Consider the following 18,446-nt stretch of genomic DNA (forward strand, 5'->3'; position numbering starts at 1 on the left):
TTCCTTCTCAAGTTCTTTCTGTCCTATTTAATACAATAGGAAAAAAAAAAAAAAAAAAGGCCTCCAGGAGCAGTGTATTCCTTGTCCTGCCAGCACCAAGCCCCAGCGATGACCTTGGAGGCAGAAATTTCGAAGGAAAGAAATTCTTATTTCTTTCTTATTGGAACTAAGAGATCTAAGGTTATTCTTGATAGGTCATTTGATGGATCTCAATAAAAGATATCTGAATTGTCATTTTATTGTCAAGTGTTCTCAAAGAAAGCTTTATTTCTGATCTTCAATATTGAAAGTTTTTAACATTAATATACTTTTTCTTTTTCTAAGTTCACTGATTTTGGGACTTATACTAAATTGTGTATTACATGATCTTGATAAATAGTATAAATCAGCCCATATCAGTGACCTTGTGAGAACTGCTGCAGTTTCCAACGGCTGGGATGGAGACTCAGAACTCTGATGGTGAGAACCATATGGAACTATACTCCATTATCTTACAATTTTGTAAATCAATATTAAATCGCTAATAAAATGCATTGTTAAAAAAAACAGTTGTCTGAGAGATTGCTCAGCTGTATTGTGCAAACGGAGTGCCTGAGTTCAACCCATGACACTGTCTATTTTAAATAATAAGAATAGTCATAATCGTAAGAAGGAGGCAGTGTTGGAATCTTCAGTGAAGTCATATGCTGCAGTTTCACCAAAGACAAGGAGATGTTGACAGAGTACACCACCTTTCTGCAAGAGCTTTCTTTCTGTGTTTTGTGTTTTGAACTTCATGTGGTTCACATTGACCTGAAGAATTGTGTCAGTTAAACAAGCAGAGACAAGTGAGCCCTCAGTCCCCACCTACAAGAGGAAGCTTTGCAAGTGGTGAAGCAGGGCTGCAGGTGCCTCTCTGTCGCTCTCCCTCTCTCTCTTCCCCTTCCCTCTAGATATCACTCTGTCTCTATCCAATAAATAAAAATTGTTTCTAACAATTATGGAAATGTTTTATGAGTCCACACTTGATGTTTCTCATGCTTGAGTTACAAATTCTACTCTTTTCTTTGGTGAGCAGATATAGATTGCCTTAAGAGATAGGAATTCCATTTCAAAATTGTTTTTTTAATCTTTATTTATTTGATAGAGGTGGCCAGAAATCAAGAGGAAGGGGGATAGAAAGAGAGAGAGAGGGAGAGAGAGACCACAACACTGCTTTATGATCTGCCTGTTTATTCTTTACTCCCAGTTCCTCTAGGAAAGTTCTTTGAATTGACCTTCTCCTCCCCCCAGCTGCATTCTCAACACAGCCTTCTGTTTTTCTTGTACTCATTTGGCTATCTTATCTGAAGGTCTTTCTTGGGTGATGATCATTGCCTCTATAAACAAAACAAAAATATTTGCACACAGTCTCACATTGATCCATTTTAATCAAACCAAATTTTGCATTGCATGCAGTGATAGATTTCCGATGAGATGTTTTTATCATCAGTTTGCAAATCTGTGCTTTAGAGAAAGCATTGACTTCAATCCATAAATAAGCAAAATGGTAATGATTTCAAGATTAATCTTTTGTGCTTTGCCAATGCAGCACTGTCCTGCAAGCAGTTCTCTGATGATCAAGATGCTGTATTGAATGTACAAATAAGAAATTAAGCTTCAAGCTCAGGACTATGGCCAGTGAATGAATGCAAGCGATTGGAGGAATCCAGTCTTCAAGGTGACACTGTTCATCTGATTTCCAAAAACAAGAAAGCCAGCAGACACATTTGGAACCATTCCTAATCAGTTTAGAAATTATTTCAAGCTATCTCTTTGGTACACTTTTCCAGTTATCAAATCTCTTAAAAGACAGCATAATTATTAACCCAGGAAGAGAGGTGGAAGCGAAATTCTACCTGAAGATTCTGCTGGACTTTCATGCCTGGGAATCTGGTGAAGACCTGGAGTGAAATTGGCCTATTCCTTTGGTCAGGCTTTCTTCTGTAGCTACAGTACTTTTACTCCAGCCTGCAGGTTCTACTCTCCTTAAGGGTTATGACCTCTAGAAACTCATGGTAAGATTCTGCAAGAATCTGTGTAGCATTGGTCAGCAGAGCACAAGAAATCCCTTCTGCTTCAATTACACATTTACCATGGGACCCAGTGAGACAAAGCAATCAAGTGGTCCAGGTGGGCCTCCAATCAATTATGATCGTACCAACACTTTGTGTATGTCTGAGAGAGAGACAACTGCAGAACTGTTTCACCTCCTGGGAAACTCCCTTTTTATCCTTTTATAGGTGAAGAACTTGAAACCAGGTGTGTGTGTGTGTGTGTGTGTGTGTGTGTGTGTGTGTGTGTGTGTATGTGTGTGTGCGTGTGTGCGTGTGTTCAACCAGTTGTGCCACCAACAAGCCCCAAGATATTTTGATTAGTGGTGATTTCTGAGTATGGAACTGAAGGAGTGAGTAGACTGAACTCACTGCGGATGGTATTCTCTCATGGACGGTTGCTACCAGCGCTGCTTTGCCAGACAGCCCATCTAAGTGCTCACATTACAGTGCTCAAAGACCCAGGCTCAAGCCCCTGGTCCCTACCTGCAGGGGGGAAAGCTTCAGGAGTGGTGAAGTAGGGCTGCAGGTGTCTCTCTGTCTCTTTCCCTCTCTGTCTCCCCCTCCCTTCTCAATTCCTCTCTGTTTCTACTTAATAATAAAGAAATAAATATTTTTTAAAAGGAGCTGTTATTCATAGATCTCTGGATGGGTGTGTTTGTTTCATTAGTATCTATCTTAGAGATTACATTTAGTTTTCTTCTGTTTCATGTTTTCATCTAGGTGAAGTAGGTTGTGAAGATGTTATTTCTCTAACTTAGTTTAAACTTGTGTGGTTTCTTTATGCTATGAATTTCTTCATTATTTTCTGCAAACTTTTATTCCCTTTGCTGATTCTTAGGTTATTTGAATGTTCTGAAGAGTCCTAGTTTAACCCTACTTTTATCTTTTCTTCAATCAGGGAGGATAACAAGGGCTTGGTTTGGCTTGTTGATGGGTAGACTGTAAGTTTTTCAATATAATGGAATCTGTTTGTTTTAGAAACCCTGCAAATTATTCCTTTTTTCCTTTTCCCTTTCATTAGTGAAGAATACCTTTTCCTCCCACTGTTTTGCTTTTCTCCCTCAGAAAATATGCAGCTGTAAAATTAATCCTGAAATCACTCTAGCCTCACTAAAATCAGTGTGCTTGTTTGTTTGTTTATTTGGTTGTTGGATAGGACAGAGAAACATAGAGAGAGGAGGGGAAGACAGAGAGGGGGAGAGAAAGTCAGACACCTGCAGACCTGCTTCATGACCTGTGAAGCAACTCCTCTGCAGGTGGGGATCCTGGGGGCTCGAACCAGAATCTTTACTCCAGTTCTAGTGCTTTGCGCCACCTGTGCTTAACCCACTGTGCTACCACCCGACTTGCCGTTTATTTGTTTTGTATGAGTGCCATGGATGGAACCCATGGACTTTCACATGCACTTTACTAATGAGCCACCTCCTCAATCTGATTTGTGTCTTAAATATTTGTGAGCAAGATATAAGGAAGAAAGAAAGACAGAGAGGAGAGAAGAAAGACCAAAACACATCTCCACCATCCATTGAATTGTCTTGGTGGTTCCATGGTGTTCCTCTGTGGTGCTTGGAATGGAGCCCAGGGTTTACAGCATGATAAGGCATGCACTCTACCATCTGCCAGCTCCAGCTTTGTCTCCTTAAACCACACTACTCCTTTTATAACACCTTATTCATTTACAATTATTTTCTATTATCTTTATTTATTTATTGGCTAGAAGCAGCCAGAAATGGAGAGAGAAGGAAGGAGGAGGAGAGAGACAGAGAGACACCTGCAACACTGCTTTACCACTCAAAAAGCTTTCCCCCTGCAGGTGGGGACTGGGGACTTGAACCCAAGTTCTTGTGCATTGTTAACATGTGAGCTCACTCACATGTACCACCACCCAGAGCCCACCTAGCCCCCCTTTTTTATCATATTCTTTGAAGTCAATTCCTGATGGGTTATGGACCCATCTACCAAGTGCTTTCTTAGTATTTGAAGAATTTTTCATAACCCCCTCCCCTGTCTTAGCTACTCTTTTTTCCTTGAGGGTTAATGATTCACAGTTTGGTTGTTGAGTAAAATTTCTCAGCTACCATGACAGGTGTCTGAAAAACACCCTACTTTTTATCTCAACTAGCTGTTATAATTTCAGCATTGTCTGGGCTTATGAAAATGTCATGTTAGCAACTAGGCAATTCTCAGCTTCTATTATCTTAAGCTTTCAAGCCAACATGATTATTTTCTGTATATATGTATTTTTGATTGCACACATCCCATTATTTGAATTTGCTTCATAGAAAGAAATCAAAACCTTACACCTTTATGTTCGTCTTGGTGTTCAGTTGTGACATAACAAATTACCTCTCACAGCAACTAGAAACAGCACAAAGTTATTCTTCTGTGGTTTTGAAAGACAGAAGTCTCACATCTGTCTCTCCAAGCATCACGGAAAATACTTGCAAGGCCGTGCTCCCTTCTGGAAGCTCTGAGGATGAATTCCTTCCAGGCATATGAGAGCTGTTGGGCAAATTCAATAAAAGCTCTTGTCAAATGTTTTTGTAATAAATCTGCCTGTTGCAAAGAAATGCTTTTAGAGCTCTGTGTGATTTCAGAAGGCAGTCTTAGATAACCATGGCATTGGCGATGTTTTCTCGCTCCAGCAAACAGGTCTCTTCTTTCTTTTTCTCTCCCTGCTCCCAAGTATGCCAGGATCACTCATTGCACAGAAAGAAATTGCTTTGGGGTCCTAAGAGAATTTAACAAAGTTCTTGATGAGACTTCTTACTCAGAAGCCTCTACTTGACAAGAACTCTGAGGAGGAGTTGAACACACAGTGTTCATCAGATGTCCCACTGTTACCTACTGAGACAGCCACAGCTTGGAAAGCATTTCATCTTGTTGCCTGTTTGGGTTTCCATTCCAGAAATGATTCTGTTCTCGAGCTAGTCTGCAGGGTTGTTGTAAAGAATTGTTTTAAAGCTGAATTTCTTGTAAATTTTTGATATCCTAAGTTCCATCTCCAAAACACACACATGCACACGCACACACACATGCCATCACTGTCTTTTTAATTATAAGTGTGAATTCTGTTCTGATTTTCTCAGAGTGCGTCAAGCCTTGTGTCATCTGTTAAACCTTCATATTAAAGCATTTTTCAGCCACTTTATGCTCATCTGAGTAATAGCACATTTGATGGTTCTGTTTTTTGCTGCTTCTTGTCATTTGCTACTTTGGAGAACAGACAGGACCAATTTTCTCTCCGCACACATCTGAAACCTTAACTTCCTTGCTCCGATATTGAAATAGAGAGAAATGACAATATACGAAATGCAGTGTTGAATCCAAACATTTGATATGCCAACTGCTATTCAGTGAAGAAAAATAAATGGTGATAATATAAATAAAAGATAAAATGAATTGAGGAAGCACATTTAGGAGTTCATTTCATTAGCTCCCAGATAGTATTTTTCTGAAATATTGTTCTACTTCTCTATAGAAAATACAAAGTTGATCAAATTTTATCATGTATAGAACCAAAGGGAATATGTGTAAAAATTCCATTAATACATAAATGCTACCAATGAAATTTAAAGAAAGAGAGAACTAAGGAAAGTAAAAAAAAAAAGACTTTTGAATATGAAATGTTTAGAATTACTGAAATCCAGTAGAGAATCACATTTACTGTTTTTTCCATCCCCTATTTAATGAAACAAGCAAGTCAACTGTGGAAAATAAAAATTCTAGATTTCACTTAGATGGGAATATATGGAGACTCTAAAACATGTAGGAATTTTCTTTTCCACAGATTATTAATATTTGATCTTAGAATTTGTATTTCTAGTTTCCTTCTTTCTTTCTTTGCTTCCTCTTTCTATTTTTCTTCCTTCTCTGGGATTAACTGCACATCATATCAACTTACTAATTCCACATTTCTTTACTAGTATTCCTATCCACATTCTGTACTTGACTCCAAAGTGACTAAATAATGTACTTCTCATGTGCTCAGATCCCTTAGATATATTTGCAGGCAAATAATTCAGTAAGATGTGTGGACTCTGATAAAAACATACACAGAGGGTGGTGGAATACAGAGCACACATTGCAAATCCAATCATGAGTCTAACACAAAGGTCACATTTTACACAAGTTTTAAAGGATGACTAGATGACAAAGAATGTAGAAAGAGCAATGAGGACTCTTGAGAGAGAGCAAGAAAATAAATGCTCTTCCTGTCAAGGAAAGAAAACTCAAAATCCCCACCTATCTCAAAAGATGATCAAATTCTACATATGTGATTTTAATTAAAAGGTTCAGGTCCGCCACACCTTTGAACATCTAATCTTTGACAAAGGGGCCCAGACTATTAAGTGGGGAAAGCAGAGTCTCTTCATCAAATGGTGTTAGAAACAATGGGTTGAAACATGCAGAAGAATGAAACTGAACCTCTGTATTTCACCAAATACAAAAGTAAATTCCAAGAGGATCAAGGACTTGGATGTTAGACCAGAACTGTCAGATATTTAGAGGAAAATATTGGCAGAACTCTTTTCTGCATACATTTTAAAAACATTTTCAATGAAACGAATCTAATTACAAAGAAGACTAAGGCAAGTATAAATCTGTGGGACTACATCAAATTAAAAAGCTTCTGCACAGCAAAAGAAACCACTACCCAAACCAAGAGACCCCTCACAGAATGGGAGAAGATCTTTACATGCCATACATCAGATAAGAGTTTAATAACCAGAATATATAAAGAGCTTGCCAAACTCAACAACAAGACAACAAATAACCCCATCCAAAAATGGGGAGAGGACATGGACAGAATATTCACCACAGAAGAGATCCAAAAGGAAGAGAAACACATGAAAAAAATGCTCCAAGTATTTAATTGTCAGAGAAATGCAAATAAAGACAACAATGAGATATCACTTCACTCTTGTGAGAATGTCATACATCAGAAAAGGTAACAGCAGCAAATGCTGGAGAGCTTGTGGGGTCAAAGGAACCCTCCTGCACTGCTGGTGGGAATGTAAATTGGTCCAACCTCTGTGGAGAACAGTCTGGAGAACTCTCAGAAGGCTAGAAATGGACCTACCCTATGATCCTGCAATTCCTCTCCTGGGGATAATATCCTAAGGAACCCAACACACCCATCCAAAAAGATATGTGTACACATATGTTCTTGGCAGCACGATTTGTAATAGCCAAAACCTGGAAGCAACCCAGGTGTCCAACAACAGATGAGTGGCTGAGCAAGTTGTGGTCTATATACACAATGGAATATGACTCAGCTGTAAAAAATGGTGAGTTCACTGTTTTCAGCCGATCTTGGATGGACCTTGAAAAACTCATGTTAAGTGAAATAATTCAGAAACAGAAGGATGAATATGGGATGATCTCACTCTCAGGCAGAAGTTGAAAAACAAGATCAGAAAAGAAAACACAAGTAGAACCTGAAGTGGAATTGGCTTATCGCACCAAAGTAAATAAAAGACTCTGGGGTGGGTGGCTAGGGAGGATACAGGTCCAAGAAAGATGACAGAGGACCTAGTGGGGGTTGTATAGTTATATGGGAAACTGGGGAATGTTCTGCAGGTACAAACTATTGTATTTACTGTTGAATGTTAAACATTAATTCCCCAATAAAGAAATTTAAAAAAAAGGTTCAGTGGTGTGTTACATATAATGGTCATTATTTGGAAACAACCCAAGTACCTAAGGGCAGATGAGAATCTTGGTCCTGCTGCATGATGATGGAAAGGATCCTAAATCGTGGGTGAGAACATTCTACAGAGAACTTTCATGGGAGGATAAGAAATTAGGCCCATGTGTCACCAACTGCATTGTAAACCATTAAGTACCACCAATAAAAATGATTTCAAAAAGGATCTCCTATGTGATACAAAAAATATATATATATATTGGTTTTGCTGAGGATGAAGCAGAATTATTTGACCTGGATTTTCCTGAGATTAGTTATTAGTTAAACCTAGTAAGGAAAAACTAGAAGGATTTTTTCTTTTCTTTTTTTCTTATTTATAAAAAGGAGATATTAACAAAACCGATGCTTAACCCTCTGTGCTACTGCCCGACTCCAACTTGTCCTTTTTGTCATAATAAAAGTTCTCCTGTGGGAGACTAGGCTCTTTTCCTTTATTTTCTCACAATATTTCACGGTCATGATGAAACTGAAAATAAATGACACCTGTAGCTTGGTATGCCACTGATCAAACTTAGTTTTGATGAGAAGGTCGTGAGACTAAGTGAAGAGAAGACCCTAAGTATCCAGTTCTGATGCTGGTGATCTTGCAGCCAAGCTGTTGGTATTTGCACCACACAGATTACTTTTACAGGGAGTTTCAAATGTCAAGGTGTGAGTGGGAGAGTTGGTGTCAACCACAGGGAGTTGAGAGAGGCTGGAAGATCTCGGTTTAAACAGCTTCCGTACAGTGATGCCACAGAGAGATGCCAAAAGTGTCTCTAGGCTCATATCTATGGAATGTTCTTGTCTACTCTCTGTGGATGGATAGCAAGACTTGACCTTCAGTTTTAAACACCACATTCTTCCTCAGATCTCTGTGTATTCAAGTAGTGAGAAGACAAAATTGTCCCAGTTCTGCCTCTGCGCTCACCAGTGACAGAACGCAGGCCCCAGGTTCAACTCTAAGGCTCATCAGCCTCCTGCACTGAGGACGTCTGCTAGGACCGCACTGGGCTGAAATGGTAGCCTCTGCAAGCTTGCCAAAGTGTTAGACTCAAAGATGCTGTGTAGGTACAACAGCCTGTTGTGCTTCAAGCAGATACAGAAATTGATGTCAATAGAGCAAGTGAAGGGTAATGACAGTAGAAAGAGTTCTCTCGTTGATACATCTGAGAACTGGGGTTTTTAAGAGAGGAAAGCACTTCTCATAGCCTATCTGTGATTATTATTTTTTTCTTTTTCACAAAAGCAGTAACCCACTTTTGATGTTCTTGTACTGGTATAGAATGATTCTGAGAGGCTTGCTTCAGCTAGTCATACATTTTTTGATGATGCATCGATATGTTTTCATTTCATACTTAGTGTTTAATGTAATTTCCATTCTAAAGTTTAGCTGAAATGCGGTAGCCAACAGATAATCTCCGCTTTTGATGTTAGAAGTGGTAGAGTGCATTGAAGAGCTTAAGATCATGGGGCCAGGCAGTGGCACACGGTTCCATGCACACCTTACAGTGCACAAGAGTGCAAGTTCAAGCCCCTGGTCCCAACTGCAGGGCCAGGGTAGAAAGCTTTGAGAGCAGAGAAGCAGGGCTGCAGGTGTCTCTCTCCCTCCCTCTCTCTTCACCTCCCTTCTCAGTTTCTCTCTTTCTTTATCCAATAATAAATAAATAAATATATTGTTTAAAAAGGAGCTTAAATTCACATGCAATATAGTATATAGTCATATTGTGGTAGGATGGTTGAAGGGGTAGCTTTTCCTCCCAGCATGTAATTATTGTGTTTTCTTTTTAACCCAGTGCATGGGAAGGCATTGATGACTTCACGTGCGTGTGATACTGATGAACTGGCTCCCCAACCCAATGTCATGTATTTTTTTAAATATATATTTTAGGGTGTTACTGGGGCTTCCTCACAGCAGACTGTTTTTAGAATGACAGACCCAGAGCCAGGCAGAGAGAAAGACACCAAAGCACCAGACACTCTCTCAGTGTGGTGCTTCCCAGTCTCGAGCCTGGGTAGTGACAGGATAAGAGACCTGTTTATGCCACCATGGCAGGTTTGTGACAACACCTGTCGGTGATAAGGGCAGGTGCACCACCCAAATGAGCTAACTTGCTGCCCTCCATATATGCAATTTCTTTTTTTCCTTTTTTTTTTTTTGCCTCCAGGGTTATCACTGAGGCTCAGTGCCAGCACTACAAATCCACTGCCCCTAGGGGCCATTCCCCCTCCCCTTTTATGAGACAAGACAGAGAGAAATTGAGAGAGGAGGGGGAGTTCATAGAGAGGGAGAGAGAAAGATAGACACCTGGAGACCTGCTTCACCACTCGTGAAATGTCCCCCCTGCAGGTGTTGAGCTGGGGGCTCACCCAGCTCCTTGTGCCTGTCTCTGCATTTAGTCCTGTGTGTGCTTAACCAGGTACTCCACTGCCTGGCCCCCTGTATATAATTTTTTTTTCTGTACCAGGTGCTCAAACATGTGTGATAACTTCCAAGGGAAGTGTTCATTCTTTGTTTCAAAGACAGGGGAGTTAGAAAAGTGAGAACACTCAAGTCCTCTAAAGTACTTCACTGTCCACTGAGCTGCTCGAGTGCCAGCTGTGGTCCTCAGGATGTGTACTCTGCTTTCTGAGCTTTCTTCCGACCTCTGTTCTGTTCTCTTGAGAGAATAAAGAATGACAGACTCCAAAACACCACTCCACCATCCTCTCAGTTACCCTGGCAGTATCTACCGTGCTCCCATGTAGTGCCGAGGGTCGAACCCAGAGCCTCATGCATACTAAAATCCGTGCTTTACTGGTCAAACTCTCCATCTGGAACAAAGATGCCATGGCTAACTTACTTTATTAGCGATTTTGCAAACTTTTGCACAACGATAAGCTGCCAGGGTATAATTTCACACCTGTACATGACGGGTGTGAGTCGCCACACCCTCCACCAACTCTTGCCATTTACTGAGTTAGGTGCTTCCAGAAGCTTCCCTCACCCATCATTCTGACTCTGCCGCCCTGTGTTCTCTTTCAGAGCTGGAGGCAGAGGAGTGGTGCAAGCATCTGTGCATGGAGTGTCTGGGGACCAGGCTGAATGACATCAGCCTTGGGGAGCCAGACCTGCTGGCGGCCGGGGTACAGCGGGAGCAGAATGGTAAGTTGGGGGTCCCCTCTTCCATCATGTGAATTCCGGAGAGAGTCACGGAGCTGGAACTTGGACAAGACCAGAAACATGTCCCAGAGCAACCGTCCTTACAGGGAAGGGGAGTGGCCCAGCTGAGCTGCTGAGAGACCCTCCCCAGATTGTGCACAGGAGGAGAGAATGTGCAGGCCCCCTGCCCTCCTGCTTTCTGCTCTCACTGCCTATATGACTCTGTAACTCACACATGAATTCCTCAAGAGTGGGGTTCTGAGCGGGTGGAGGCCCTCCATTGTCTTCTTTGACAGTTTTGTAGATGTGGTTCTTGTCAATTGTTTTCTTATGTTTTTTTTTTTCTGTTTTCCACTGTTAGTAGACTTCACATCAGTTTACAGTATCACAAGAATTTAGAACTATAATTTCACACTGATATACACACAGATACTCATACGTGTATATACTGCTACTGTGTCTATAATGTATGTATATATATATATATATATATACATATATATAAATATATATATTTTCATTTTATTTCCCCCACTCCTCTCAACTTCTCTTTGTCCTATAAAATAAAGAAAAAAAAATAAGGAAAAAAGTATTTTCAGGGAATGGTGGATTTGTAATTACAACTCTGAGACTGAGGCCCAGTGATAACCCTGGTGGTAATTTTTTTAAAAAAAGAAAATGTTCTTTTTTATGTGTAGTTAAACAAAAATAAATAACAGTGACAATTTTCCCCAGAAATGAGTGAAGAGGATCTGTGTCAATAAAGCTTTGCTCTCATCAGGGGGATATTTACAGGAAGTCATGGAGGTATAGCTGAGGCCCTTTTTTCTAGTTTCCCTTTGACATTCCAGTTTCTATCTCACACCCGCTTGGATTTCATCTCTGATTTGTTTTCTGAGAACATCCATAATCATATGCTTAAAATAGGATGCTCGTTTGCAGTTTAAGAAAAGACACGTTGCTGATAAATGTGTCAAGTACCACAAAAAGGGAATCTAGAGAGATGAATAAATTCAGCCAGTGGGTTGACACTTAGTGGTGCGGATTCTTTTCTGCTAGCTGCACAGTCTCATTTTAAAGTTTTAGGTTGTCTATGGCTCCCACTCAAATAGACATTGGACTCCTCTGGATGCTTGTATATTTATTTCTCTCTTTGGTAACAATATCACAGTGATTTGAATAGGATATAGAAAGGGATTTTCAGAGCAGAACAAATACAGAAACCAATGTCAGAGCTATATATATATATATATATATATACATGTTTATGTATCTGTGTCTCTGTCTGTATAAAAACAAAGAAATAAGCAAAAACTCCTGTACATAGTTTAAAGAAGACTTGGAATGTCAGCATCAACTAAGCCCTAAGGGCTTTCCTCAGGCTTATCTTGTTGAGTATGTATAACCGCATACAAAGGATTAAGTGTGTTTAAAAGGCTATATGTAATTTCTTGGTATAGTAATTATTGAGTTAGAGAAGGTAGGATTTGGTTCCTTTCAATGATATTTGGAAAGTACTTTAGGAAAGGGGGCCATCCGGGGGCCAGGAAATGTCCCACCTGGTTAAGCGCATGTAGTATTAAGTGCAAGGATTCAGGTTTGAGTCTCTGACTCCCTACCTGTAGGGAGTATGCTTCACAAGCAGCGAAGCAGGTCTGCAGGTGTCTGTCTTTCTCTCTCCCTCTCTGTCTCCCTCTCTTCTCTTAATTTATCTCTATCCTATCCAGTAAAAAATGGAAAAAGGAGTTGGTTGGTAGTGCAGCAGGTTAAGCACACGTGGCGCGAAGTGCAAGGAAGGGCCTAAGGATCTCGGTTTGAGCCCCCGGTTTCCCACCTGTAGGGGAGTCGCTTCACAAGTGGTGAAGCAGGTCTGCAGGTGTCTATCTCCCCCCTCATCTTCCCCATCTCTCTCTATTTCTCTCTGTCCTATCCAACAATGACGACATCAATAACAACAACAAGAACTACAACAACAATAAAAAGAGGCCCACAAAAGGGATAGTAAGTAAATAAAAGATAAAAACAATTACTGTAGGAAAAATGGCCACTAGGAAAACAAGGACATCCTACATACATAAGCAATATGCCCCGTCCTGGCCTGACCACTAAGCCCACTGAGATGTGATGCTGGAAAGATGCCCTTTCTCCAGGAAGCATCCTCTCCTGAGATGACCTTCTTAGTCATAAGGGACAAGGGACATAGCCTTTGTCCTGTGCTCTTCAGGCCTATGTTTCCTTTCTTGAAAGTGTTTCTTTGCATCTAGAGTGTAATAACTTCCTCTGTTGTTTCTGGCTTACTAAGGACTAGGTTAAAAAAAATAATTAAAGAGTCATTGATCATATAGCAAATGACACAAGCATCAATCATCACACTGTCCTCAGACTCTGCTCTTGGCAGACAGATGACTGCAGTGTATGTGCTGGTTGGTGGTGCGCACAGTTGAGCCTGCGCAAGGATCCAGGTTCAAAGCCCTGGTCCCCATTGAGACTGTGAGGCAGTGTTGTAGGTGTCTCCCTGTCTCTCTCTCTATATATATATCCTCTAGCCCTTTCAAATATTCTCTGTTCTATCAAAGAGAAAGAAAGAAGAACAAAAAAGGGCAGGGGGAGGGCGAAGGAAACAGAAAAACTGATCACCAGCAGTGGTGGATTCCTTGTGCAGGCACTAAGCCCCAATAATAGCCTTGGAGGCAAAAAGAAAAAACAAACAAACAAACAAACAAAAACTATTAATCAAGAAAGGACTGAGTAGTTAGAAATCACACAGATGGAAGTCGGGCGGTATTGCAGCAGATTAAGCACATGTGGCTCAAAGTGCAAGGACTGGCCTAAGGATCCTTGTTAGAGCCCCCAGCTCCCCACCTGCAGGGGAGTCGCTTCACAAGCAGTGAAGCAGGTCTGCAGGTGTCTGTCTTTCTTGCCCCTTCTCTGTCTTCCCCTCCTTTCTCCATTTTTCTCTGTCTTATCCAACAATGACAACATCAAGAACAATAACAATAACAACAATAATAACTACAACAATAAAACAACAAGGGCAGTGAAAGGGAATAAATAAATAAATATTAAGAAAAAACCCTTTCGTCATCTCAAGGAAGGAATGCTGTTTTTTTAATAGAGACAGAGAGAGATTGAGTGAAGAGGGAGAGACAGATAGGGAGAGAGAAGGAGAGACACTTGTTTCACTGGTTAAGAAATATTACCCTTGTAGACAGGCACTGGGGGCTTGAAACTGAGGCCTTACACACTACAACATGTGCACTCAATGGGGTATGCCATTGTCCATCCCAAGAAATACCTTCTAAAGCACATGAAACCCTTAGCTTCAAAGTACCTGTTTGAAATCACTAGTATGTGCAGATTGGAAAACATATTTATTCAATGATTTCTCCATACAAATTCAGTTTTTTCTCAAGGCATTTTCATATTAAATTATATAGCTTAATCATCATTAACATGATTTGATGATTTTATCAACCAGGTTCTGGAATACCACTTGAAGTTTCTTAATTACACTTAAGATCTGGGAGTCAGGCAGTAGCACAGTGGGTTAAATGTAGGTGGCGCCAAGCACAAGGACCAGCATAAGGATACCAGTTTGAGCCCCTGGCTCCCCACCAGCAGAGGAGCTGCTTCACAAGTGGTGAAGCAGGTCTGCAGGTGTCTGTCTTTCTTTCTAACAGTGACAGCATCAGTAACAACACAATAATAAGTACAACAACAATAAAAAACAAGGGCAACAAAAGGGAAAATAAATTTTAAAAATTAAAAAAATGAGTTAAGATCCTTGTGCAGAACTGCGCTATGTACTAAGTAGGTAATAAATTATATGAATGTGACTTCTGGTTCTATCATAGCTTATCATCAAGGAAAGACTCACTGCTCATGGTTACATGATTGACCACAGACATTTTTTTCTTTTTTCTTTTTTTTTTTTTTTTGCTTCCAGGATTATTGCTGGGGCTTGGTGCCTGCACTATGAATTCACTGCTCCTGGAGGTCATTTTTCCCATTTTTGTTGCTCTTGTTGTGCCCTTGTAGTTATTGTCATTATTGTTATTGCTGCTGTTGTTGTTGTTGGATCGGACAGAGAGAAATGGAGAGAGGAGGGGAAGACTGAGAGAGGGAGAGGGAGAGAAAGACAGACACCTGCAGACTTGCTTCATCACTTGTAAAGCGACACCCCTACAGGTGGGGAGATGGGGCTCGAACCGGGATCCTTATGCTTGTCCTTGCACTTTGCACCATGTGTGCTTAACCTGCTGTGCTACCAGTCGACCCCACAGAATTTTTATTTTATCTTCATAATTGCTACTTCTTCCTTGGTATTTGACAGACACTTTTAGGTAGTTTGGCTTTATTTACTTTTGAAGCAAACTAAGAATAAACATTTGCACACGTAAATTCTATGTGTAATAAGTGTTGCTAGATCAGAGTAGCTATTGATTAAATCCACTGCTATTATCATCTTTATCTACTGCTGTCAGCTGTTTTCATATCAGCTCAGAATCCCACACAATAGACGGGGACTGAACAGGAACTTATACACAAGTGTACACACACACACACACACACACACACACACCATTCCTAGAGGACTGATAGTGTTTTAGTTAGCCTACAATGACCTTAGAAAATCACTAATTGGGGGCCGGGTGGTGGTGTATCTAGTTGAGTGCACATGTTACAACGCACAAGGACTCAGGTTTGTGCCCCCATTCCCCACCTGCAGAGGGAAAGCTTTGCAAGTGGTAAAGCAGTATTGTAAGTGTCTCTCTCCATCTCTGTCTCACACTTCTCTCTCAATTTCTGGCTGTCTCTATCCAATAAATAATTTTTTAAGAAAAAGAAAATTACTAATTGAGGATGTGTTGGGCAGCCCCCCTGCTCTGCTCCATCATTGATGCTGTGGTCTATTTACATAATCGTTGTTTTGCCTGAGACCCACCCTGCCTACAGGGTATTAGTTAATCCCACTGGTTAGAACCTTCCCAACAGCTGCTATGGAAGCTTTCTACCTTCACACTCTTTTCTCCACTCCCTTTCCTAGCCATTTCCTTTTCTTACTTGCCACTTCCAGTTAAAGATATATATAAAGGCATTGTCTCTGATCAATAAAATTATTGCATTGTGTTCTCGCTTCGACATGAATTCCTGGTCTCTCTCCCTCATTGCTGAGTAAGCAGCAGCGCATGTTAGCTCCAGTGGAGTTCTCTCCAACCCAGAGAGCACATGCCCAGGAAGAAACACCCTCATGCTAGCCCGGCAATGGTGTTGCAGCCATAGTCACTTACAGAGTGTATACTACATAATAGCAATTCTGAGCCACCAGTTGGACCTATTTGTGGAGTAGGTGTAGCAGTAATGGCAGAAATAAGCATCAGAGCCAGGCACTATTCACCTGGAGAGTCCTGCAGGAGCAGTGGGACTTGAGCTTGGGGGTTGCTTCATTTGCCACCATTGAAACAAAATGGAAGAGGGACCTCAGCTTTGGTCAGCTAGTGCGTTCAGAGTCAGAGCTGAGAGTTTCGTTTGTCCAGGAGCTAAGGGCCCTGCTTCTGAATGAACCGGAATCGACGTGAAGTGCTGCTTCTTGCTGCCTGGCAATGTGTGGAGTCTTGGTCCAGATCAAAAACAATTTCGGTGTAGCTCCTAAATTATTTACCTGCGTCTGCTCTGGCCTCTCTGTGGCCTGCAGTCATTCTTCATTCACCCAGTAAATCATCTAGAGGATCTGTGATAGGGAATAATTTAAGTCGAGCAAATTTCTAGTAAAATGGTAACACGCCAAGTGTGCACATGTGTGGACACAGGAAGGGGAGGAGGGAGGAAGACAGAGAGAGAGAGAGATTGATTGATTGATTCACAGAGCAGTGAGGAAAGCAGCCCTATAAGCAAGGAATTCACTGGTTATTCTTTCTTGCTTATTTTTTTTCAATATGTAGTTATTTATAAATGAGAGACAGAGGGGTCCAGAGCAGTACTGCAGCATATGTGGTAGCAGAGATCTAACTCAGCAAGTCCTGCTCTCTCCCACTGAGACAACCCCCTCCCAATCACACTTGCTGGTATTGTCTGTAAGAAGATATGCCAGTGGTTGGTTTTTGCAAGGAATTCCATGCTGTTAGCTGTAAACTTCCGTAGCACAGACCTCGACTTAATGCCTTATATCATGCATGCATAGATGCACTGACAAGGGCTCAGCTGCTCCAGCCGGGAGGATGCTAAGATAGATTCCAAGATGCAGATGGTATCTAGGGCTCTGCTGTGTGTCTCTCATCCTCTTCCATGAGTGGTTACTCAAGTCATGTCTCAAAGCAAAAAGCAGCAAGGCAAGAGAGCAAGCTCCGACTTCCTGCACAGTTCCAGTCTCTGCATATGTCACCTTCACTTGACAAACCCTGGACAAAAAGGAGATCCCATGGCCAAGTGCAAAGCCAAGGAAGCAGAAGTCTACTTACAGTTTGGGATGTGTGATCCAAAAACACCAGAGGAAAGCAGACATTGTTGCTCTTACCCGAAAGAGAAGGGGAAAAAAAGGAAAGAAACCGAGATGTAGTAATAGGTGTTTAGTCGACTTAGGAAGTGAAGATGGAACCATTGAAAAAAATTGGGGAAAAGATAGATAGATAGATAGGTAGATAGATAGATGAATAGATGATAGATAGATAGATAGATAGATAGATAGATAGATAGATGGATGGATGGATGGATGGATGGATAGATAGATAGATAGATAGATAGATAGATAGATAGATAGATAGATAGAAAATCAGTTCATGGGGTTAGGATGGTAGCACAGCGGATTAAGCACACGTGGCACAAAGCGCAAGGACCGACATAGGATCCAGGTTCGAGCCCCCGGCTCTCCACCTGCAGGGGAGTCACTTCACAAGTGGTGAAGCAGGTCTGCAGGTGTTCATCTTTCTTTTCCCCTCTCTGTCTTCCCCTCCTCTCTCCATTTCTCTCTGTCCTATCCAACAAGGACAACATCAATAACTACAAAAATAATAAAAGAACAAGGGCAACAAAAGGGAATAAATAAATAAATAAATAAATAAGCATTTACAAAAATAAAAGGAAGAAAATCAGTCTATATCAGTGACCTTTGGAGAACTACTGTAGTTTCCAACATAGAAGATGGGGACACAGAGCTCTAGTAGTGAGAACCATATAGAATTATATTTTTATCATATATAAAAGATATATATTTTAAGAATAAATAATCTAACTAGGAAAGGAAAAGAATACTTGGGCACTGTTAATACAGATCAACTAGGTGTCCAGAGGTCCAAATCGTCTCTACAGAAAGGGGCCTTGTCTACACTGTGGGTGGGGATGAGGACGGCTCAGGCTTCTATAAGAAGCAGTGTGGCTGTTTCCCACTGGGCCCCTGGTGCCCTCAGGAAGGTGAACTCGTTGCATCACAGGGGAGGTGAGTGGAGGGGTATCTTCATAGGAATAGGAGTGCAGGCAAGTCAGAGAAGAGGACCCCTCTTCCTCTGTGATAGGTCCGTATTCTTATCAATTTTTCCAACTTCTG

The 18,446-nt window shown here is 41.0% G+C and overlaps 1 protein-coding gene across 2 annotated transcripts in view; it reads left to right on the forward strand.

Moving 5' to 3' along the window:
* DOK6 (docking protein 6) overlaps nucleotides 1-18,446 on the forward strand; it is a 541,316-nt gene that overhangs the window by 260,432 nt on the left and 262,438 nt on the right. For both annotated transcript variants that reach the window (XM_007524063.3, XM_060174025.1), the window contains one exon: nucleotides 10,790-10,909. In XM_007524063.3, coding sequence (XP_007524125.3) covers nucleotides 10,790-10,909 — 120 coding nt within the window. The remainder of the gene's footprint in view (nucleotides 1-10,789; nucleotides 10,910-18,446) is intronic.

Source organism: Erinaceus europaeus, chromosome 15, assembly GCF_950295315.1.
Source record: "Erinaceus europaeus chromosome 15, mEriEur2.1, whole genome shotgun sequence".
NCBI lineage: Eukaryota > Metazoa > Chordata > Mammalia > Eulipotyphla > Erinaceidae > Erinaceus > Erinaceus europaeus.